Source organism: Nilaparvata lugens, chromosome 3 (assembly GCF_014356525.2).
Source record: "Nilaparvata lugens isolate BPH chromosome 3, ASM1435652v1, whole genome shotgun sequence".
NCBI lineage: Eukaryota > Metazoa > Arthropoda > Insecta > Hemiptera > Delphacidae > Nilaparvata > Nilaparvata lugens.
The window spans coordinates 72,950,103-72,976,834 of NC_052506.1; the positions used below are offsets into that span (position 1 = coordinate 72,950,103).

Sequence of the window (26,732 nt, forward strand, 5' to 3'; positions counted from 1 at the left end):
AAGGAAGAAAAAGTGAGGCACTGAGGCTGCTCGCAGACAGAGCAAGTGCTGCGCCCCCATCAAGGCCTCTTTTCTTGAGCTCCTTCGGCACGATAACAGAGCTAAATGAGAGGAAGAGGCATGGAGAGGCGAAATTAACGGGGAAAAAGAGGAAGAGAAAAAACATTGATGAGATGGTGGTGACGACACTGGCGCTCGTGGTGGTGAGAATTTAAAGCTGCCGAGAAATGTCTTTCATTCGTTTGTATGAGTGGTGGCAGTGGTGGAGGGGGATGGGCTGGCAAGTTGGTTTCGAGCCGAGTGGAAGAGCGCTCATCATTCTGGCCCCGACGTTCGGCCAGTGCAGTTGTGTAGTGTGAACTTGAAGCGGTGTGTACAGGATGAACTTGCTCTGTTGTGAAACTTCGGTCAGTAGTTGCGAGTGCAGAGCTTACCCCGATCCGACCCTGCTCAACGATGACCGAGTGCTCAAGCACTTGTTGCGCACTGAGGAGCGATACGTTGCTTCCAGCTCCTATTTTCAGCGCTTCCAGACCGACCTCACCCCTCACATGCGAAAAATTGTCGCTGAATGGATGTTGGAGGTAGGACATTGCTATGCTATGCTATGCACTTCCTTCCACACTGTTGAAACTTCAACCCTGTTTGAAAATTATGACCTCTGAATATCTATTTCAGCGACAACCTCCCTCTTGCCACAACCGCTCTTCACAAACTTTCAACCCCCTTGTGTCAAATAAATAGAACGTTTTGCAGCAATCGACTGCAACAGTGCATTCATTATTGTCTTCAAGAAATTCATTTCCAACTTAATTAGACATTCACTTTTCAACTTTCATACTCTTTCTCTTTCCAGGCTACCACCGGCTACATTAGATTTGCTACTTTTCATAATATAAGTGGTAAATCTATGCTGGTTTGAACTTTCTTCAGCTATCCTCAATTACCTATAATCGTAAATCCAGATTACTCATTACAACGTGAATTTATCACAGTCAATTCGAAAACTCATCATGTTATTTCATTGATCGTGTTACCTGTTATCTGAATGTGTTATTTATGATTCATGTTCAGTATTGGTATACTACCTATTTCATGTTGTAGTTACTATTCAAATTTTCATTTGTTATTCATTAATGTTGTGTGACTTATTATTTATACTGATTTACAGTGGCCATCATCTGTTTGTATTTATTCAATGATCTTCATATTCTCCCAATGAAGATGTATTCGATTTCATTTGTTTCAGAGGCATTTTCAGTTGAAACTTGAAGTGAATGACAAGTAGATCGCGATTTAAAATATGCTCATTATATTGATTTTCCAATAAAACTATTCGATAAGTCATAAGCCGAAAGAATGGATTTTAACTGAGCTCTGGATCAATTCGCGAATGATTATCATTTTATTTAAAAAATCAACAATACTTGGAAGATGATCAACAAAGACATTTTCTAGTAGTCACGTAAACATCTTTGAAATTTGTGTCTGCTTAGCAATTTTGGATTGTTAGCAATCTCATCATTACGTTTAGTTATTGCTTCCACGTTTTTATTGCTCCCCAATTCTTCCAGCTCGATTCAAGGATTTATTTCAATGAGTGGCGTAATTTTGTTCTTATTTCGATTCGGTAATGCTCCCATTACTTTGTTTTTGGAGAAATAAAAACTGGTCGGTTCGGTTTGTAGATCGAGATTTCCTGCCAGCATCTCGACACATCATGCATGGTTTTAAAAGGCTGCCGCCGTAATGCTGGGCTAACAGCAATAACTACCTTTCAAATTGATGATGATTATTATTCTTCGGCTGCTTTACTGTTTAAGTGTAAATGCGCGTTCAGATTTACTTTTCAGTAAAACTCGTTTATAATGCTTTGTTCCCAGAAAACCTAACGAACTCAGCTTCAGGATCACTAAGTAGATCCTAATTAGGTAAAAGTATCTGTTGGGTGGCTCTAATTACTTCAATTTCTAAAATCAGAATCTAGGACATAGTTTGAGCTTAAAAATGAAATGATAATTTACTTTATTGCAGTACTATACTACTTGAGGAGTTTCCAACTCACTTTCATCCGCTAGAATTAGACTAATGAAATTGCAGATTTGGAAATTAGCGATGAATATTGGACACCAAAGTAGGGCAATGTATAAACAACAAGCATAGAAGTTACGGGACACGGCATAGAAATGAATCACACATGAATGATGAGACCCAAATACAATTCAATTCGCGAATATTGATTTATATCGATCTGGCAGTTTACTATTTGCGCATTCATAAATTATTAGTTTCATTGCACACTAGTTTTGTAGATCCGTTGCCTGTTTTGTACCTCAAGGATGTGAATATATTTGTTTGTAAATTGCCTGACCCACTTTTTAACATCAACTGAGAATAAAAACACTTTCAATTTCTGTTGTATAAGATACCGGTACCTAAGATCTGCAATTCGCTTCACACTTTGAACTTGGCAACAAAGCGGAGAAGCCCATCGTAGGATAGAAGCCCAAGTAAAATAGGGCAGTGTATATTCCCATCTATCGTGAATAGGATTATTTTATCCTAAATTTATTTTCAAAATGTTTCAATCTGCACTTTCTCGATCTTGTTTCAACACTTTCTCGAAAATCATTATTTAAAACTCTCAACATGCCGAATTATCTCTTTACTACAATGATATACCATCGACTTCTTTCTTATTTTATTTTATAGACGTTAAATTCTCCAAAACAACACAAAAGAACCCGACTATTTTAATTTAAATCAATAATTTCAACACATTTTTGAAAATTATGGCAAGGAGGATTCCTTGTTGTCTTGGTAATAAATTATTTGAAATGAAAAGCAAAATAATTATTATTCAGATTAGATTCAGGAATATAGATAGGGGTTTCATTTGTATCACCGAAACTTTGAATGAAATTTTGTTCCACAGAATGATTTCTCTTATTTCACAAGCATACTTGAACCGAATCCAGGCGCATTGTTTAATCCATGCATAGGCCTATACAGTTCTAACTTACTCCCGCATTCAAATATAAAATAATCTTCTGCCTCTGTATAAACGATACAAGTAAGAATTTCAATGTTGAGTTCTTCTTATTATTTCATTAAATATAATGGCATAGGATAAACAATCATGGCAAATAAGCAATCTATAGATTGTTTATGTTAATCACACTTACAGTATAGTGGTAATGTCCAATTCTAATTCTATAGATGATAGATTGTTTATCCTATAATGGTACAGTGGAACCTCGATATAGTACATCCCATTATAGTACATTCCCCGTTATAATACACTTTTTCTGCAGTCCCTTGAAACATCCATATATTCAACCCTGATATATAGTACACCCCAATTCAGTACAGACCTTGTAATAGTAAGTTACATTTTTTGAGCAATCCCTTGAGATGTATTATATCGAGGTTCCGCTGTTAGAAATTAATAGTTAGTAAATTCGTAAATTGACATTACAGTATCACATTTCAGTACAATGATTGGAACCCATAAACAGACTGATATGATGGTCTCAACACTTATTTCTCATTTTACTTGAAAAAAAAACAATTCGTCATTCCAAGAACTATCAATTGTGTATTCTGTATTGATTGAAATTCGACAGTCTCGTGCACTTTTTGGACGGATTGTTTATTCATGTGATAAACCGAACTCATTACTCTCATTCATGTAGCCGTTTTAATTTTTCAAGAAATCATCCAATGGTAACTTATGGATAAGGATGTCAATGACCTCGTCAAAATCACGAAATCGATAATTGTCATTTTTGACACAAAAAGACCGAATTCGCGAGAGATTACAAGCTTTTACTGTACTACATAGTGAATCAGTGGATCTGAAATAAAGTAAATAGGCTACAGTGTAGAGCTGGCAAAATGGTCACATCCTCTTTATCTAATACAGTGGCTACATACAAATGATTAATAACTTGACATGGATTTTGAACGTTGACACATAATGGGAACAAAATAAGGTATTCCCTTTATCTACAATATAATCTTAAAGGAAAGAGTCGGCTTATATACGTACGGGATAGGAAATTCACGAATGACGTATCATCAAGTCTGAACTACTCAACTGATTAACTTGAAATTTTGCATATGGATTCTTGATATACCAAGGATGGTTAGGTTAGGCCTTTTTTTAATTCTTCAAGATTTTAGTTGGTCAAGTTTCCAATCAGACCCTTGCGGAGAACGGGTTACCTGCTAGTTCTAAATACTTATGACACTTAATATAGACGAGTACGTATAGTATAGTAATGTATGGTAGAGCTTTACGTATGTATATAGTAATCCATAATTAGACTTATCCAAAGACACTCAAAAATGGAAGATTTTGACCTTTCACGATTATTAGATGTACCATAAACTATACAAACATATTTATTTATATTCTGTATGTATAGACATCATAGAGCGACAAAAGCAATGGCAAAGAGTGCTATCGATTGATGAATAGTGGCGCCTCTGAATATAATTAGGACTTCTACGCACTTTTATATTTTGTAACACTTGATATCCTTTACATTTGATAGTATATATTTTCAATATATGTCTATATAACCGTACACCTTGAAGCAAGTAAGTATGCACACAGACTTTCAAGCCCGCATCATTGAACACTCATTCAAAAATCGAACCCAATTTGCATTAACAGGTGCGCCAACCCGCCAACTCCTGTGAATTCCAGTGCAACGTGTCAATGAACCTCCCATTCATTGCTTCCTCATTCATTCAATTGATAGTTTGGAGATATTTGCTCAATACAATAATTCCTCACAGGTGTTGAACGATAGAAATTTTCTTCTGATAGCTGAAGTGGTTTCTGATCACTACCCACGTTAGAAATATTGGGAATCACACGTGTTTATCAATTGAATTTACTAAAAAATGCTTTTGTAAAAGCATAAACTCTATGTAGTATGGAACGATATTAGAATAGTAGGTGTCTTATTTATTACTATTAGAGATCTCAACACATTTCAGGCTGTAATTGATTGAAAGGACGATAAAAAATCATTTTTCATATCAGTGAGGATGGTTGTTAGTAGTCTATAAACAATAAACGTAATAATTACAACATTTCAAATTATAGATTGAAGATCAAAGACATTTCAAAACTTGATCACAATTTATTGTTTCGAAGTTGGAGAATCGATCCTAGAGTTGAACACAGGTGTAGCCTAAACATCCCCAGCCCCAGAGTAGACTTGAAACAACTCATTCTATAGTCATCTTACCATCAATTATAACGTTAATGGTCTAAATTCATAGTGTGTTAAGACTCATATAAAACAAACATGATTTGTTTAACAAGAGGCTCACAAAATTGATTATTGAGTCATTAATTCTGGAGAGAAATATCCTATAAAAGTGGTTCTTTGAGCATTACTTCTCATTATAATTTTCATGTGGGAGACTCAGATATGATGATGGATTTGAACAACAACATTGAGGAGGTTTATTCAGTATTTTTAGTTTGTGTTATCGCATTCACGTCATTCCTTCATCCTTATGGATGCTCAACGTTGCATCACCACTGATTCGAAGCGAATTTGCAGAAGTGGGAGTGAGAGAAAGGGAGAACCTGCTGAGCTGCATTCCTCGCCGATGTTCCTCTTCTTTTTCTTGAAAAAGACAAAAACAAAATCAAAATAAGGGCATTCACGGCAAAATAAATAGAATCGCTATGCCTTTCTCAGGTCTGGTCGTACCGAAGAGAATTCCGTCAGGTAGTTGATTCTTTGGTCAGGTCTCAGGTCTCAGGTCTCAGGTCTCAGCGTGCGAAAAAATATTGCGGCTACAACTCATGCACACATGATTTCGTTTTGATCTTCCAACAAGTTAGGGTAAGACTATGGCTATCTTAATACATCACGAACTCAATAACTTTGTACACCGCAACTCAACCACAAGTTTCGGCTTCACACCTTTGGTTTTAGATCAAATAATAGATTATTATCTACTACTTACAAAACGAGTTATCATTATGTTCCATCAAACAATTGTAACGCGGTTCAATATTTGTATTTTGTAATAGTATTGAATTGAAGGAACGTGTGAAATCTTTTATCAATATCAACTCAGTAATAATATGATTTTGACGTAGCCGAGGAAGATTTCAGGTGTCCAAAGTGCAATAAACTCCGTTGATCATTTCTTCCCTCATGCTTTCATGAAAGTAGATTCTTCTAATAGTGAATTCATTCAAATTAACAATACTACTGAATAAAGTATAAAAAGTAAAATTAAATATTGAAATAGACTCCATGACAAATAAGGGTTAGGTGAAAAAAAAGGGAATACAAATTTAAAAAGAGAAAACTCTTTATTAGGCGTCGTTTTGACTTCCCTCCACTTAATCTTATAAAAGTTAGTAAGAAATTATTCTGCAAAAATGATAAACTTGACTTGTAGTTTAAAATAATCATCTTTTTTGATTATTGATAGTATAATCAATACAGTTCTTGAAAATTTAACTCAATGCTACAAGTTTTTTCATATTAAAGCTAAGAAAATCAGAAATGCAATACAATACCTCAGTACCGTGATCAATTACTCTAATATATTCTGTATTTGTTTCAAACAAGCCATTTTCCCAGTTATATTTATTTAAAGGACTCTGGCATAATGAAAATTTGTCTGTTTCAATAGAATTCGACATTATATCCAGGAATGATAGAAGGGCAAATTCATATTCTAGCGGGTAAAGAATGGGGGAATCCTAATTCTTGATATCGGATATGATAATTGTTCAAAGTATCTCTGTCACTCGGTTATCATAATCTGAGACTGAATTGAACTACAAAACGCGGAAAATTACATCCCATATTAAAAAAAATCTGTATAAGTTTCTACAACATGGATATTATCGAATGTCAGCTCAAGTTATCATAAATAAAGGAAGAAAGAGATAATGAATGAAAGAGAAATAGATGTAAATTACTGAACACTTATAGATTTACAATTATGTAATTATCCAATTATTCAACGAGTATTAAGGAGTTATAAAGTTTATTGAGTTATACTGTAATCTTACTGAACTTATATTAAGGATTAAGAATGGTATACATTCGGAGTCCAATTTCATCAATGTGGAACAAATGAAAAAAATAAATAGGTCTACAAGCAATATACAGTATAACAAATAGGAAATGAGAATTTTAATCTGAAATTTCTTCGAATCGGAATATCAGATAATCTACAAAAACTACAAGCATAAGCAAATTTGAAATGAAAATTAATTTAAATAGATATAAATAAAAATCTAACTCAAATAACATGAAGCTCTCTGTAAATCGGAACAGAATAATTCTTGCACATAAGATGATGATGATTAATTATAAAAATCGAAACTATGTTGAGCGCAAGTTTTCTTTCAATTCACTTTGCATGACTTGGCTGGTTTGAGGGCTGAACATTGCCTTCAATTATTACATTGTAATCGGCATTTGTGAAATGACACACCTTGGCGAATCCTGTGTGATGACAGCTGCAGCCTGCAGCTGTGAGCTGGTGCCGACGCCAGATTAGAGTGGCGCCCGAACCACCCAGCTGGGCCCCAATCACAGCCCGTCACAGGCTGGCACTGCATCACTAATCATTTTTCGCTCACTTATGTCATAAAATAAGGAAATTTTTCAATAGCTTCGCAAATAATTTTGTTACTAATCCATCCACTGATTAGAGATCTATATGTTAATCAACAACTATTGGAAATGAAAGTACCATTATCCATAACTTTCCTGTTACTAGTTGTAGCGTGTTTTGTTGGATCCTTCTGTTCCCTCATTCATGAAAATATTGAACTTTTGACTCCTAATAATTTTTTAATAACCTAGACATTTTTACCAAAAACCGTTTTCATGTAATTATTATATTTTCCAAACTTTTCTAAAGACTATCAATGATTCATTGCACAAATAATGATAACCATATGAACTAAATTATGCTATTTCTGACAAAATAATTTCTCGACTTTAATATAGTGAGATTCTAATATGAATTGAATGGTGAAGAATTTGATTATTCAATAGAAAGGTTTGAATATTCAAACTTAGTGTTAATGGTTAATGCCTTCTCATAGGTTTAAAATACTCGTACAATGGATTCAGTTCATCTGTTCCAAGTTTATTCTCAAAACATTCACTCTGCAGTACCACATTATATAGCGTTACACCTTTCCACCTCAATAAACTGGATCATTCATTTCTAAATAAGTCAGTAGCATCAATCAAAGTAATTATTATAAAAAGACTCTTCCAATAAACTTCAATAAACTGGATCATTCATTTCTAAATAAGTCAGTAGCATCAATCAAAGTAATTATTATAAAAAGACTCTTCCGTGTCTTGTCTCTCCTCCATGGAGATTCACTTTTCTTATTGTTTTCTAGACATTAATCTCAGCGGTTTTCTTTGTTTCAGCTGTGTGAGGAACAGAAATGCCAGGAAGAAGTGTTTTTATTGGCGATAAACTATCTTGATAGGTTTTTAAATGTGTGCCCGATTAGAAAGACACAGTTACAATTACTCGGCACAGCGTGTTTATTAGTTAGTTCAAAAATGCGGGAGCCCCAACCACTCAGCGCAGAATCTCTAGTCCAGTACACAGGAAATAGTATTGAGTTGGAAGACTTATGGGTAAGTGAAACACTTTCTATTATCAATTATCATTCTCACATTCTGTTGTTCAATTGTTTTTACTATTCTTAATTCTTGAGTGAGTGATCCAGACAATGCATGAAGAACGCACATGGAAATTTAATTGGTCAGGCTCCAACCACCTTTATACAATTCTTGAAAATATAGGATATGATCTAGATCTCCAGAATTTTAGAAGGCATTAAATGGCACATAATTTCCAACTCGCATTATGGCTTTCAAATTACCACCTTCGAAGCTCTTAGTGGCAATAAATTATCTGAAGAAAATTAAAGTTCTCATCTCTCTCCCCACAACCCTAACAAAGAGATCTGTGCCATACCGCAGAATCGGAACCAGTATCAAGCTATCTTCATGAATAATTCCTGGTCCCGAATTGTCCCTATTAACATTTTCATTATATGAGTGAGTATCTGTTCACACTCTTTTGTTCTCTGGTTACATAAAACATCGCACTCCACATAATTCTCTCATATGGAAGTTGTACGGCCCCCAAACGAAACCTAACTAAAGCTTAAACCGTCTATTTATTTATTGCAAACCATGACATTACTGACGTTATCCTCTGTTGCAAGAATCCATAATGAAAATTACATACCCTACTTTGTTTTATAATAAGGAGCTTTTAAACTTGAACACAATGGAGAAAGAAATATTTGTACATTCCTCAAAAATAAGAATGAGAATACATTTGCCCCCTCTGATGCATGGTCGAGGATAACCTGGTTAGTGTGTGTGTGTGTGTGTGTGTTAGTGGGTGGGTTCGTTATCTGATTGGTGGACCTCCGCAGCCCCAGCCTCACCACCTCCCAACCTCTCCACCCAGCGGTCTCTACTCTTTGATCAGTCCAAGAGTTGCTCTCAACAGGTAGTATTGGATACCTGGCGTTTAACAAAAGCAGCCTTGAAATGTACTGGGCATTCCGGAATAAATTTCATCCTCGCAACTTAGCATTTGCACTTAGCTAACAGCACGGTGCAAAATCAGTTTAGTTTACGTCCAATTATAGAACATTACTTTGATGTACTTTGAGGCTACAAAACTGATTAGTTACAATTGTCTACAAAAATAACGAATTCGTGTATTACAAAGTCCAATATTTATTGTGGTAAACCACCGGTTTGGAAGTCCACCTCACAAATTTACACAATCAGAATGATTTGATGGCTAGTGGATAAGAGATAATGGTGATTGGTATTATTAGGATATTTAAAATTGAATGCAGCGTGATATAAAGTCTCCTCATAAGAAAGTCATATACGATAGGAGAAGATATAATTGGAATGATTAACGTTTTCTGGGGAGTCTCTTGCACCAAGTATTTTTGAGATATTTTTGCAACTTAGAAGTATTTATACGTATAATACAATGTATAATATTGGTGAACTCCTTAGTACTCTTTTGTTTCTTGATGCTTCAACTCCTCTGAAACTCATTGGTGAGGTAGGCCTAATTTCAATCCTGTCTGCTTCTCCATTCACTTTTCCATCTCAATTTTCATGTGAGAAAATGTGAGTACTGTGGATGTGGCAACACAATTTCATTGTTAAATACCGGTTACAAATCTAATTCAAGACATGATCTTGTTTATGAACAATGATGTATTGTTAGAGATTATATTGCTCCCATTATTTGTCTGTGAATATAAAAATAGAAGGATGGCTTGAATACGGAACCAATCCTCAGAATTTCGTTTTTTAATAATAATAGAAATTGTTCGTTGTGAATCGATGATGGTGAACCTTGGAAAAAGTATTCTCTTCAGATTAGAAGTTGTTAAAATTCATTATAATGAACTTCACAGAAGACTTTTACATGTGAGGGTTTCATTGAGGTGACAAAATTGATAGCATTCGGAGAAAGGAATAAACTGAATCAAGGCTGAGAATTCCAACATCTTTAAACGAGATTCTCGCCCCTTATTTCTTTCTTCCCTGGTCGCGTAGAATCCTCTTGTTTCACTTCATTCCTGGATTCCTTCTTCTCGTTCACGATTATTATCTCTATTTCACATTGGAATTTTACAATTTCTTCATTAAGAAGATCATTGGAAACAGGTTTCTACTCTCTTGATGATTATCGTATTCTTGCACCCTTTCTATTTTGATTGAAGTTTTGAAACGGAGGAAAAAATTTTCTCTACAATTAATGGGATCTAGTTGATTTGAGATGAAGATTTGTTAGTTGACCGTACATCAAATCTTTTTCAGTGACCATTCAAGAATTCCATGCGCTTGCCAAGCAAGATAAGAAATGTTTTATTCAAAATGTGTGATCAATGTAGTAATATTGAAATTTCGTGTAGAATCCGACGTTCCCATCCTAGATTTGTCTTTAGAAAATCATTATTATAACAGTAAGTTGATAGATGAATGGAAAGTTTGTTTGCGTACACTTTCTAGGATATAGGTAAGTCCTGATAAGATATCATTATTGTTTACATTGAGGATTACCTTCTATTTTCGTAACTTCAAGGGTCTTTCAACTTAACTAATCAACTTACGTACCTCAAGTGTATTACATTTTGACATTGCATATTGATCATTCCCATCCATTGTTGCCACGTCTACTCCGTATCGAATAATATTGATTGATTATTGTTATATGTTAGGAATATAATTGAATAATTCTTAATTAAGTTAGTGAATGATGTTTAATATTAAAAAATGAAGTCATTGCAGATTTCAGTGATTTGAAAAAGATATGGTCTTATGGGTGATTGTATGAGTATGGCATGAAAGGATATGATCTTATGGACCATCTGGCATCTATAGCCCTATAAAAGAATATCTTAAGCGAGGAACACCATCATAAGCATATAGGTCTAAGTTGTTGAAAGATTTTATAATTCGTATTTGTTTTTCCTATTTTACTCGATATTTATTTTACTGACCAGCCTTAGATGGTGGTCTTTTGATGTGAATAGTAGTTTCATAGATGTGGAAAGTGGTTCCTTAGATGTAGATAGTACTGTAGTCCAAGGAGTTTCTTCGTTTTTCTCCATTCTCAAGAGAAGTTTTCGCATAAAATGGATTAACAAATAATAGATGATCAACTAGTTTCCCTAACGAATGGAACTAGCTTGATTTAGAGGTTTACCTAATGGGATTATGGAGAAAACGTTGTGGCAAAGAAAGCGGCTCTATTTTGTGGTTTTGAACACTTTCCAGTGTATAAAATCTTGGATGGAGAATCTTGACTGACGGCTTTTTGAGGGCATAAAGCAAGCCAACCCTTCCAGGAATGGTGGTGGCTTGATTTTATGCTCAATTAAAAGTGGAGACGAAAATTCGATCCCGGTTTTAATTTACAGTATTGTGGGTGGTATTGTGTGTGGTGGGAGGGCTGAAGTCGGCTGCGGGGAGGTGAACTGGAGGTGAAGGAGAAGAGAGAGAGAAGAAGGAGGATGTTGTCAGATGTGGACGAAGCGAAGTGGTTCTAAAAAGGTGTATATTGTGGAGGGCACCAGACTGTACATTCCTACATGTTATCAGGATTGTTGATGGGAGAAGGGGGATCGAGACTGTATCCTTCCCTACCTGACCATTGTCAGGTTGGATGTCCACAGGTACAGTACAGTGCTAAGGACCATGTATCTCCTCTCTAGTCTCTACCCCTGCTCTGCCATCCACTGGTGGAGGCAGCGACCTTGGTCAACATTCCCCACCGACCTTTTTGCTCTCTTACCGATTTCTAATTCCTAATTAATCATGTGTGGCCGAATAGAAGGATCCAAGTCGCACCTCTTCACACCCCCTCCTCGATATTTCGGCCGGCCCACTTTGTCTGCTTCATCTGAGGAGAGGGAAAATCTCACGACGGCCGCTGCTTGTGGGGGAAGCTGCTTCTACCCCCCTCAATAAAAACAGTCTCTTTGTCACTTGGATAACATTAACTATAAAAGTAGATTGAGAATCGGTGTAATTCAAATCTTTTTCGTAGGGTATCGGTAAAAATGGCTTGTTGTGACAACACAAGTATTCAACAGTAGTTTATGCGTACATGGCACTCACTCAATCAACTCCCCCCTCCACCACCAAAATAGCTCCTTCACTTTTCTCTGTGCACTGGATCATTCCTTTGTTCCTTCACCGTTTTTAAAGAACTTCTCCATCTTCTTCTTCTCTTCGTATTCCTGGTATTCCCCTTGTTCTTCGTATTTTTCTTTCTCTTACTTCTTATTCTTCTTCTTCGTCGTCTTCTTTGTCATATTTATTACTATTCTTTCCTGATTATGCAATTATCGTCTATTCTTGTTTCAAGCTACAAAACTTACAACACCTTACAAATATAGAGAATCATATCTTATGTTGTATTGCTGGAAAAATAAAAATAAATATAATGTGGATGTTGATAAATATAATGATATTGTAGTATGAGATGCTAATCTAAATGTAATCTGAAATTATTCATACTCAAAGTTGAAGGTTCCTCTTTTGTTTCTCATCGAACTAATTTATAGAATTGGAAAGTCTTGTACCAGTATGAGCATGCCTGGTAACTCAGATATAAATAATAAGTATTACGGTGTAAAGTGATAGTATTAAAGCTTGAAATTGTAGCGTGTATGGAACCGTGAATTATCAGGCGAGAAAATTAGCATCTGTCAGAAATCATAGTTGGCAACCTGTCATTTAAGTTTTAGTTCCGTTCGTCCTCTACTGAGACTAATCGCCCATTTTGTACTTGGACGAGAACTTCTCATCTTCCAAAACTATTTGTTCCAGTAAGTCTGAGCTATTTTGGCGGCTTATTATTACCCTCTAATTTCAGAGCATCAACGTCGTTTCAATCGGCCTCGTCTAATGCAGACAGAACATGGAATCTTGCAGGCCTCAATTTGGTGAAAATTGAGTCATTTTTTATGTATTCTACATGTGTCTGTCAGTTTTGAGTAATCTGATATCTTATACATCTGAATCTTCCACTTTTAAGTTGTTGAGCATCTATGAAAAATTTACGATTTTTTATTTTATAAAAATATCCGTCTCTTTTATTATTTATATGGTCTTTTTTCAAAACCAAGAACCTGCTGTTTCGAATTCTGTTCAAACGTATCAGTTACATTGATTGTAACCAATACTTTTCAAACTCATCGTCACGTTACATCACAACAATGTAAAACCTCATCCCTTGAATACTCTGGCAAGCTGAAATGATAGATGACAAAGGTTTTCCCCAGATTGGTCTCATATTCAATGTATTATAGAAAATCGTTTCCCACTCACTTTATACTTCAAATAATTACTTTTTTCGAACAATAATGAGGAAATATAATTTATTCGTGCTGTAATTCTTTTGAATGGAACGTTTGATGGATTATTGAATGCTACTTTGTTGATGATGTTTGCATTAATGTTTATGACTGTTGTGTGTCTTGAGAGATTACATAGTAAGTGATAAGCCTGATTCCGTGATAGACCTCATTGGCGCCGAGCCATGGAGATAACAGAACTACGCTCTGAATTTCTTAGTAATCGGCTTTTCGAATTATACCGGCTCTACTAGGATTCTACCTGAGTTCTTCCCTAAAGAATCAAGAACCTATATAGAATCTCACATTACTGAATGATTTACATTGAATAATGCATCAATCATCACTTGATTACTGAATGATTCACACTCCAAGCTTTTTGAAATTGATGAATCATTTTTGTTTTATAATTCAAGAACCCATAATATACATTTTTATCATTTACTACAGACTAAATTTTATCAAAATCTGAAAAAAGTTGAAATAATTTAAATTAACAAACGCTGAACATAAAGTGAAGTTACTATTGTAGTGTCAGTTTACATGGAATTTCGTATTCAGTGGTAGGCTATTGTTGGTTGGTATATATTGTGTCGTTGGGCGCCTGGGTTTAGGGTCGGCACATTTTATCCCACAAGAAACGAAGAAATGCATCTAACTAGCTGCAGCCGAGTTATTTATTATTGTGGCGTTCATTTCTGATCGCTGTAGAGTCTTCTCACTGTTTTATTATTGGGATAGGACGGTTCACTTCTGAGATCTTTCTCTTTTTCAAGTTTGGGATCTGTGTGAGTGAGCAAACTCAAGTGAGAATGGAGGAAACCCTACATTGTATTATAGTGAACAGCCTGAAGCATGTGCACCGCTTTTCTTTGTTTATGATGGAAGTCGATTGTGCGTGGAAGTGTTATTTTGTGAATGAAGTGACTTGACCGGAAGTGACTTGTCACACTCATTCAACGTTTCTGTTGGAGGGGAAAGAAAAGTGTCCCTTCTTCATATACCCAGGACGCCAGGGCCAGGACTCTTCATTGATTTGGTGGGGTGGCCGTTGAGGAGTGATTCAGAGTAGTTCATCAATTTGGACCCTCTCGAATGAGACAATACACTTTCACGTCCTCAGCCCACTGATGCATCTCAGCATGCACATGTGAACTGAAAACGGAATTACGTAGGAGACGTAAACAAGGGGATGTATTTCATTAGTGTTACTCTAGATTAGATTGTTGAAACTTGATAACTAGGAATTTCAGAGCGAAGTAAGGACATTGGATAAGTTGAAAAGGAAACACTATCTAAGTTTTAATTGAATGGAAATTTTTCTTACTAAACTACCAATATTGTACAGCTATACTATATTGTCGAGGACAATTCTATTTTTCATGCTTCATGATGTATTAATAACAGTCAAGAGCAGTATAAATTGTGAGAAAGAGGTGGAAAAAATGTAAACAGAGGTGGACATATATAATACTCTGAGAAAAGTATAAAAAAGATCAATCAGTTTTTATTTTTGTGTAAAAACTCCCCTCTAGTCCGTTTTTAAGTATGGTTAGAGTGTGAAGAAATTATTTTCAAAATTGAATATTTGTTCACTATGGTGATGGTCATCTACAAATTCGAAAGCCCGAATCTACAAATCTACAAATTCAGGCCCGTTGAAGGAATACTCTAGTTTCTAGTCTTTTTAAACTTTTACAAATCATTTTTTAATAAAAATATCAGGCGTGGATCGCTCATCCGCTGTACTAGTTTTTTTGAAATTAGTTTTTCGATGGCTGAATTTGCAGTAACTCCATTCCTGATCTCCCACGTAATCACTATTGAAGTAATATTATCAAAGAATAGACATTCCATTGGAAAAGTCTCAGATTTTGTCGAATTGATGTATTGTAGAATGCTGGATTCGCGAGTTTACAACAATAGATCAACTCTGTTGCAAAATAAAAACTGCATTTCCAGTAAATAATTTGAGACGAATTTATATCAGCTGTGATTTGACATAATGTTTATAACTGGTTGTGATCTTCCATTATTATGTTGTACTCAAAGAATTTGCTTAATTTCATCTCCTGAATCATCTCATTATACCTCAATTTGATGATCATCTCACGAAAAAAGTACTTAGAGCATATTCTAGGCCTATTATGTGTGAAGCATAATGATATTCATGACAGGTATGTCTTTAGATTAGGAATCTTGGTAATATATGAATTTTTCAAGAAAATTTCGAGAAAAAATCGAGTACTTTTTTTAACTTATTAGTGGCATATACTTCAAAGAGGAGACCTTCTGATATCGATGTGACTCCCAGCCGGTTTTGTCTCGAGTACTTGGAGATCACGGAATTACCCGAAGACTTCGATGAGATCAGTAGCCTTTAGACAAATTCTCATAATTCTGTAACTTTTCTCGGAGCCAGTCATTGAACTGCGTTTGGAGTTGGAGCCACCTTGCCTGGCATTGGCACCTTGTTTCGCGATAAACATTTAGTTGTCTCCGGTTGACGACATCGCGTTCTGAATTGCGATTTGACTTCAGATGTGGTGAGTTAGGCAACTGAGAGGCCCACCAAGGTTGACATCGCCAGCAAAACATTATTACATTGTAAACGTGCAACACTTTAATTTGGGCCATTGACCCGTCGCGCCAATCACAACTGTAATTCCCATATACGATTAATGAGAAAATGTCGTCATTCCAGTCCCCACTTGGCATTTACTAATTAGAATTTCCCTAATTGCTTACACTACTACGATAATATCCTACAAACTTTCTCCCGTATAACGTTCACTACAATGGATCAAGGAATTTTAGTCCTTAGGTATTTTCTCCACTTATCCTCTGAAACCATCCTTCTTAATAAACATTATTTCTATGATCATGGAATACATCAATTTAGCTTGGAGGTGTAAGAAATACTTTTAGGAACATGTAATTTCGTAACTATAAAACTAAGGGTGCTTGTTGGGTATTTTTTGTTGGGAGCTGTAATGTTTCACATTATCATCGTCATTGGTCTTGGTTGATGGAAATTGCCGCATCAGTGGGCTCTACAACCCCTCTCACTCTAAACCCATGTAGTGTGTTGTTCCTCAGGGGAGTGAAATAGTTTCTACCCCTGCCGTGCGAATGAATTTTGATAGCATTGCCTTTCCTCCCTCTCTACTATGTGATACCTGTGAACATACACCTTCATTTCTTTTGGCCTTCGTCCTTCTGAGAACAGTCGAAAGTCTTTCCACTTGACAGAGCCCCGGTCCGGTCTCAGGTGCTATTTATAGACAGGTAATGGCTTTTTCAAAGACGAACAGGTAAAATATTTCTTCCCTTTATTTTGAGCACAAGTGAGGAGACAGGTTGATGTGGTGGACTTTTAAACCAGTGAGCCTTTTATTTTGGGACACTTCTAGCTTTCGACCATCCCAAATAACAAAAAGGACCTATTTATATCTCCCGTTATGTTGAGGACTGAGGATGATTCTCGGAGGTTTGGACTGTCACAATCAGCTGATTTTTCCCAGCACTAAGTCCATTCAGTTCACTAGAATACGAATACAGTACCACCCTCAAAGAAATAATTCTATCTATTTCTTTTTCATGCATGATTTACAATACCTACTGAACTAGATTCACTCAAACTTTTCATCGTATAGGCTCTATTAATATTTCACTTTCTCAAACTTTACTTTCAAAAGCAGTCACGTCTAAAATTTATTATATTTATTTATAGGATTGACAATCACAATTACACAACTTTCCGATATAAAAGAATGATTTGAAGTTTAATCTGCTTTGCCGAGTGCTTTAAATTGAAATTGGTGGAAAATCTAATATTCTATTCTGAAACTTGATCAATTTACATATCGTAGTCTGAAATCAGCAGACTCATATGGCGACAAGCCGTAGTTACCGCTCATCTATCCACCATCTAATTTTCCCACATTGAAGTCCAAATTAAGTAATTTTACGAGATGTTTGACGTTTTTGAAAATTATTAATAAAGTGATTATAACAAAGTGATTCAAAAGCAGAAAAAAGGTGTACTCTATTATTTCTCAGTTATTAACAGGGATTCCACAAGTTGATGATCGTTGTTATCAATTTAGAATATTGTTATTCACTGCTTGTAATCCACTTGTATAACATGTATAACCATAGAATTAGCAATCTATGTATGACTATTCTCTGGTTTCCATGAGTGGGAACTAATAATGAGTTGAACTGTGTTTGAACTTTCCAGTTATTACTTTGTTAATGTATTTTATATTGTTCTCAGCTTGTTTTTATCATGAATTAATTGAACTATAATTGCGTTTGATTGAAATCCTATTAATTATTGATTTTCAGAGGTGGGAAATGCTAGTACTAAGTAAATTGAAATGGGACGTGGCAGCGACGACACCACGTGACTTCCTACCTCACATCCTACGACGACTTCCCCTCGACCGAGTGCCCTCCCTCGACCCCCACAAAGTGCACGTTCACGCACAGACCTTCATCACGCTTTGTTTTCGAGGTAAGCATCCATTACAAATACAATCATCAATGAGTTATTACCCATTTTCGAATTAAAAGCAGCTTGGTACTTATATAGTAAACGGATACTGTTGATGTTCAATGATAAAGGCAGTTGTACAAATTACAACTTTATAGTGAACATACTAATGCCCACGAATACAAGAATATTACTCTCTCTCTCTCTCCCTCTCTCTCTCCCTCTCTAATTCTTTAAGAGACATGGATTTTTTATAATATATCAATAATGAGTAGCGGTTCTATTCATGAACATTCAGAATATTGTATTAGGCCTATAATTGAATCATAGAATTTTCTTGACCATACTTTTTTGAAAAGATTGTGTTCTAAATTGCATAGTATAATGTAAGTTTATATAATCGAATTTTAATCAGCATTTATTGAGTACAAAGAGTTCCTTTCAGTAATAGTTGTTCACTAGTCCACTACTAACATAAATTTAGGCCTACTAGCAACTGAACTACTATTACATTACTTTTACTAGTTGACCAGGCTAAAGGCGCAGGTATTCTCAGTGTATTCAGTACTCAGTATATTCGTTCTGTAAGTACTGTACGTGTTGCAGAGAACTATTCTTGAAATATGTGCTTGTCCTCTTTCTCTTTTATAGATGTATATTGGTAACAAGTACATGCAATACAGTGTACTTGCAATGATCAGTGGTATATAGTTGACTTGAGTTGATAGTTGACTACTGTATGCTGTGTGCTGGCTGGCTATTGGCTATTGGCGAGCGTGCAATACCACCGGATTCCAGTCTGTCTGAATGTGTACGTTTATTGTTCAGGCCTCTATTACCTTGTGTTGCAGCCACAAAGTGCTCTCGGTCTGGGAACGCGCGTTTGTTTGTGTTTCTCTCGGAAATATTCGAGCTATTCGTCGGTGGACGGTGTTTGTGTGTCGGCCACAGTTCACAGTTGTCTCGCCTCACGCCGACGTGATAAATGAAAAATATGACCGGTCGTAAAAATTTATCATAGACGAGCTCTTACGGCGGCTTGGAGCTTTCACCATGTTGTTGGAAACCAGGACCTCCCCCTCCCCCTCATCACACATCAAACCTCTCACTAAACTACATTAGATTACCAACTTATTAACGTATATTTTGATCCTAGAAGGTCTCTTCTCTCCTGATAGCTGTTGTCCTTACAGATGACTTGTATCATATCCTGAACCCTAACCCTTGATAGAGTGAAATATTTCAGTGAGTTATTTACTTTCTTATCTGATAACGCTGGAAAGTGGAGCATAAACACATGTCTCCATGTACTGTGGAATGTTCTTTCATTAGCCTCGTTGCTTCAGCTCATAGAAGTTATCATGCAATGCGTCATGGCTTTTATAACAGTCTTCTGCGTTCTTCTATGGAATTGATATGCATATCGCATATATTTCAAAAATATACAATACACCAAGATAGGAAAATAATCTCAATCTAAAACCTTGAAAACATTATGAGGATGTTGAACACAGTGAATAATATTGTTAAAAAGTATATTTTCTAGCAGAACTTGAGAGGGTTCTTGCCAGTCAATTACAGTATTGATTTCGGCACTAATTCAGCTTATAGTTAATAGTTGAGAACTATCCATTCCAAATCAAAAAGGTGATTGATATAATTTCGTGAAAATAAATATGATAGACTGACGATGATACGACGTTTATTTGTAATGTTAAATGTAATTATTATAATCAGCACATAGCATTAGGGAATTAAAATTCCTCTTGAACCAGTCAACAACTGAATTGAATTTGATATGCTGGACATATTATCAGAAGGAGAGGAGTAGACAAATTTACATGATTGCTCGCTTTTTACTCCAATTACCAAAACTCGAGTTGTTTCTGAACTGGTTTGAAAATTCACTTGATTGGTTAGAACTGCTTCTTGATTTGCAAAGAGCTGTCAGATTTAGTACCAAAATGGTTCGAGTTAAGATGGATGTCTTCTTCTATTCTCTCTATAGAAAATGATTCCAATATTTGGATTTAAATATAAAAAATTCCAATCTTTCAACTAATAGAAACGAATTAAATTGTTTAAATGGTCACATTTGGAAAGCATTCATCATGACCTGTCATGATTATATTTATTGAACAACAGTACTTGTGGAAATATCTGCTGATTGAAATATTTTGTTGCAATCTTGTTCCATTTCCGCAATACTGTATTTAATTTTCAATTTCTACTGCGTCGTTTTAAATGTAGACTTTTCCTTTTTCCTAGTTCTTACTATTTCATGATATTCAATATAGTTGCTGTGACTGCACTGCTGATTCTCGGTTTTACAAAAATTGCGCTTTGAAAGAATAATATTCATTGCTTAGAAAAGGAAATTGTCATTGACAATGCTTTGCAGCTTTGCACAGTATTTAACGAAACTATTCCACCCCGTTTTCTTGAGATCTCTCATCAAATTAGATTGAAGATAATGACCGTTATGGTTCACAACATTTCGTCTTAGTTCGAGTGCGTATTGGATGTATGGTAACCAGTAGGACCCCCAGAGTTCATTCGAGTAACAAATGAAGCACTCACTCAATAAGCGCGATACAGTATTAGTTGCTTCAAGATCAAGAATAGACGACGACACTGAACTTTGCATTGGCCTTTGCCTTTGTATTGCAAGAGCGGGAGGGTTGAGATGAGACTTGCACGCTCCCCCGCTAGATGGCACTGCCGAGGGCGCCAGCTGACTTCCTTTGCTTCAATGAATGAATGTTTCCCCGCGCTCATTCATTGAACAAGAACAACCATGTACAAACACAGGCTCCTCTTGGTTGACCCCACGGCGACAGTCTGGCCCTTCACGAGTTGACCTTTTTCTTCCAATTTCGATTCAACTTTATTATAATGATTTGTGCGTCGGCCGATTTAATTAAAACGCTCGTTCCGTCACACGGCCGAACCAGGCTTTATTACCTTGGGAAAGGAATGCTAGACTCATCCAATTGGCTGCCCAACAACGAAAAGGCTCATCACAGATGAATCTATACAGATATATACTAATAACTACTATCAAGTCTAGCTGCACCATACACAAAGCTTCTATAATTCATTCAGAGATAATCAGCTTCCTGTTTAGAAACTATATAAATCCAGCAGTATGCGGCAGTGCAACCCGCCGAGCATCAAAGCCAAGGTCGAAACTGCATCCACTTAATGAATGTTTCCGTATATCAGCCTATTAATATTATTATCACGTTCTTAGAACGGTCATTCCACCAAGTTAATCATGAAATTCAACTACAATAATTAAAAATAGTACATTGTTACAGCAGTGTGTGGAGAGAAACTCGTTAAATATTCAAAATCTTACGGATTTTCTCTGAGAAACATGATTGGTAACTTTCTCACCTCAAATCCCAATGTGTTCCTGCCATTTCGGCTAGAATAAGGAAAATTATGTTTTAATTGAACAAACTTTTTTCATTCTTGTGTCTTGGTCAGAAATATATTGTCAATGTGATAAATACAAAACCTTATTCATACAATGATTCAAGTGTTCGTTCAAGCATAATTTCAAGAATTTTTAATCGTCCTTAATCATACATGATTTGCTCATATAAGAGAATAGAGAGTGAATGAAATCATATTCAATGTGATGTATCGTACTGTTCATTTTATTAAAAAAATATTTTTCCTGAAATCTACACAAGCGTCTTGTAGGCAGACTTGAAATGAATATTGATAGAGAGTGAATTGAACCAATTTTCCCTCGGTCAATATTTCCATTCAATCGGTCACGATAGATGGAACCATTGATCTCACTCAAGTAATTGAAAAGAGTTTCAGGAAAAAACTAGAATATTTGAAAATTTAAAAGCGTGGGCAAAAGTTAGAATAAATTGGCATAGCCAAGCTAATTATTTCAATTAAGACTATCTCAACCACGATATCCGGCAGCTATCTACAAATTTCTCATGCTAATCGCACAAGGAAAGTTTATTCTGATTAGAATAAAAATTATTGTGATCAGGTTTCCTTCTTTATTTAGAAAACCAACTGTTCTCATTTATCCATTTGTTTGATAAATTTGATGCGTCCAAACTAGAATTGTATGCAATCGTATGGAATTGAATATCTAGTATGCAAACTGATTCAATTGAACTCTTGTATCCGAATAATTCATAATTATTATTTTCTTCGTTAATTTTGGTATATAGGATATTCTGGCAAGACCTCCTACGGGGGGGGGGGGGTTCCTATGAAGAGTCCGATCTCACTAGGCATCAAACCTGCATCATTGTAGAGATCAATTTGAAAAAACAAACCAATCTGAAACCTACAAAAGAAAACCTCTAGCAGAATTTACATTAGCCATCTTCTCCAATTCACTGTAAGATAAGCAAGAGGTTGAGAATTAATTATTATAAGACAGACAGAGAAGGGGAGCATTTCTGCATCAATAATATGAATTACTATAGCAATTATGTTAGCATTGTTTACAGTACACTTATAACTTGAATGCGGCCGATTTGAACATGACTGTTTCGGTAATACTTTGTTGTTAATTGGAAGTCGTTAGTGCCTAATTTGTGTGTGAGAGAGCTTGAGATGTGAGACCAAGATGGAGCAGCAGCGAGAGTGATAAAAGTTGCCTGGTTCAAGGTCACAGACTAGCTAAGGTCAACGACCTGCCTCTCAGTAAATTCCCATTGCTAAATATAAATAGAGAACTGTGCAACAATGTAGACGTAGTCTCTCGCTCATTACATATGTTTCAGTACACCAAGAGCTGTCACGCTTGTTGTATTGTTTCAGACTATGTTGTTTCAATTACAACAATTTGCAAATAGGTTTATTACCAAGGCGCCCGTATTGGTTTACAGCTTCCAGTCGTGTCAAGTGCTAAGAGCTCGATCTTGAATTGAAGCAAACATGTTACTAAATTATATAAATTGAAACTCGACAAATGCTAACAGTACTGTGTCAAATTGAAAATTGTTTTCTCCTCAATAGTTTTGAGCACAAATATTGTGCCTAAAAAAAGCAAATATCAATAAGTTTGTGAATTCCACTAGAAAATACATTTATACGAACACCAAAGATGATTATCAGTTCTTGTTGAAATAACTTATTATATTTAGAACATATAGATAAAATTGGGTTATGATTTCTACTACAATTTACACATCTTTTGTAGTAGAGCACATTCTTGCATAATTTTTTTTCTTAATGTACAAGAAAACTATTATTGTTTCAGCACAACCATATAGGAATTCTAGATTATTTTCAGCTCCGATAATATTCTGATCATCATAGATACAGTGATTGGTCTGGTTTACAATTTTAGTCTTGAATTCAAATGAAAAAATCAGAGTTATAGAATTTTCTTAATTATTGTTTTTCTTCTTTTAAGAGACATTCACTCAATGGGTTGGTAATTTACTCAAGAGATGGCAAAATTATTATCAGTAACTAGTTATGTTTATCATATAAGTAAATTATTGCCTTACTCTTTTCATTCGACACTCCAGTTGATTTAAACTTCCTTGAATATAATATTATTGTCTAAGGCAATCTTACTGGATTTGAAATTAATGTTTGAGCTCCTTGTAATGCTCTTTTTCTGTGTTTGACAAAAATCAAGTCCAACTCCCAAGAAAGCGCAGAAAATGATTTAGGGACAGTGTTATCAGGTTTGGTTGGTGTAGGAGGGTGGGGCGGAAACAGAGATTCCGTCGACTGGTTCTATGAGTGGCCAGAGAGTGAGAGTGAGCGAGAGGGAGACAACGGTCGAGCGAGAGGGAAGTCGGCCTGGTGACCTTGGTGGAGCGGAGGCTGCTTTGGCTATTATCTCCCAATGTCTACTAGCCATACGAAAAACATCGCCTATTCTCCATGCCGCAGACAAGAGACAACCTTCCTTGGCGTTTTGGGAACAGCGAATTACAGCTGAGCGCCCATTGTATATTGGTGCGTCCAAAAACATCCAGCTAGTCCAACTTGAAGCGGTCAACTTGTTGCTTGTTAGCATATCTGACTGTCTTCCTCAAGCTATATCCACATTATATATACATTAGCTGACTTCTTCTTTCTATAGTTACTCACACTTTGTGCATACAATCTGTCGAATTAATGGAAAGAAAAGACTATAGTATTAATAAAGGATGAACCATAAACCGTGATAAAGGTTTACAAGACCAAGAAACTTGGATTATATTGATCCTAACCGATCCTCGATATCCAAAATATTTTTGGAAGCTCTATGGCCCACGACCTTAGCAGTTTCAAATCTAGCAGTCAATAGCTACCCTATCCATTCAATGATATTATTAAGACCAGGAAGCTATAATGATAGATTATAGCTGTGGATTATGATTTCATTCACACTTTCTATGTATAATTATTGTTATTCTGAATTACTAATTAGTAACAAAACTGAAAAACTCATTTTTCAATGTAGAGGATTGTAGAAGGAAGGCTAATTCAGATTGGAAACCACCCTAAAATTAATACCTCATGAAAAATCAGTTTTACAAATATATTCGTCGTCTTTCTTCAAGGATTAGGGAATTTACTTGTTCCGACCTTTTAAAGCCTATCTAGGCTACACCAAGCTTTCGCGTAGATATGCGCATACGTATACATACATAATTATTAACCTATTCTATGTGAAGTTAAATTTTTTATTTTTAAAAATTGTTAACTACAATTTCCAGAAGTCTTTCCGGTGGTTCTTCCTCACATAAGTGAGCTCTCAATCGATCTATTAACTCCTCTAATCATTATCTCTTCGTACACGACATTCTTCATCGAATCATAAAAAACAAGTATCAGGTGAATAAGGTGGCTTCTAAGCAGGATGAGAAGATCGTGTTGCCAACAATAATAATCATGTCATTTTTATGCAAGGATTACGATATGATTTGTAGAGGTTTGGTAGCTGCGGGTGGTGTGGACTGTGGACTGTGGAGGTGGAGGAGGAGGAGGTGGATGATCTGCTACATCCTTGCAAACTTGCTAAAGATTACACTGGCTGGCATTGCTTTATATTGTTTGGCATTTGAGTAGAGCAGAGATAAGTGAGTGGAGGCCGCAGTCACCGTTTTTCGTTTTTCTTTTCGGTTCGGATAAAATCTGTAAGATGTTGAGGAGACGGCGGTGGTGTGTATAGGCAGGGAGAAGAAGAAGAAGCAATTTTGCAGTAAATAGTGTCTTGTCTTGAGGTCACAAAATGAAGGATAAAGGTGTGCGGGGTGGGGAGGGGGGCCGCTCTTTGTGTGTCTGGCTCACACGGTCGCGGTCCGGTCCTCCCTATCGGGGGCTACCACTGGGAGCGAAGGCGGCATCAAAGGTATGCTATGCCTCCTATATAAATAAATACATCTATAGCCAGCCACACACTCACAGCGCAGCAAGCGATGTTCGTGACGTGATGTATACAGCGCTACGCTGATAGTCTCACCGGGGGCTAAGTCATAGTCATAGCCTTAGCCGTAGCCGCGGCGGCCAGTAATTGTAACGAAAATATCGTTTAGCTCGACGCTGTATTTCATATTAGAACAACGACGTAACATCCTAGTTTCCTACTATTATTTGTTTATGAGACTTGTTTATACGGTCCAAACACGTCAGCTATATTCTCTCTCCTGTCTCCTCCCTCACTCACTCACTACTCATTTCTGCTCCTCGTTCGATTTCATCTCGTGTTGCTGCTCTTTATTATCTCCCCATACACATTCTCCATCTTTGTCCTGCATCCTCCCATTATCATCAATCAGACTGACATTTCTCTTGGACCTTCACAGATTCCTTTAATTCAATCTTTCATTTTCCATTTTTGAACGACTCATTTTTCTGTTCATCAATCAGTGGTAACGCAACCCATGTGAAAGCATCATCATTCACTGGACACGTTATATCTCAATCAAACAACTTGGAGCAAGGCTATGAATGGTAATGCGATCGATTATTATGAAAAATCGACTGACCGACTCCTTGTCTCATATAATCAAGCAAGAGTGTCTATAAAGAAAACAATCCAGTAAGAAAACCAAGATAAATATGGGGCGACTAGATCTTCTATTATTATGATATATCCTATTCATGACAGATGCGGGATACTCTTGATGGGCAATCAAACCAACCTCCTAATTTCATTTGCAACTCTATTTCTCATTCAACTTGTGATTTTAATTGAAACAGCTAGGGACTATTAATAGCGACCATAATAAATAATATTGAAAAACCAATTTAACTCTATTGCCTTTGTCATAATTGTTAATTCCTGTGTACCTGTGCTCT

The 26,732-nt window shown here is 36.0% G+C and overlaps 1 protein-coding gene across 1 annotated transcript in view; it reads left to right on the forward strand.

Moving 5' to 3' along the window:
• Window positions 1–317: 317 nt before the first annotated feature.
• The window catches only part of LOC111055176 (G1/S-specific cyclin-D2), a 32,339-nt gene continuing 5,924 nt past the window's right edge, over window positions 318–26,732 (forward strand). Inside the window, exons 1-3 of the mRNA XM_039424498.1 lie at window positions 318–584; window positions 8,451–8,666; window positions 18,293–18,461. Coding sequence (XP_039280432.1) covers window positions 381–584; window positions 8,451–8,666; window positions 18,293–18,461 — 589 coding nt within the window. The 5' untranslated portion in view covers window positions 318–380. The remainder of the gene's footprint in view (window positions 585–8,450; window positions 8,667–18,292; window positions 18,462–26,732) is intronic.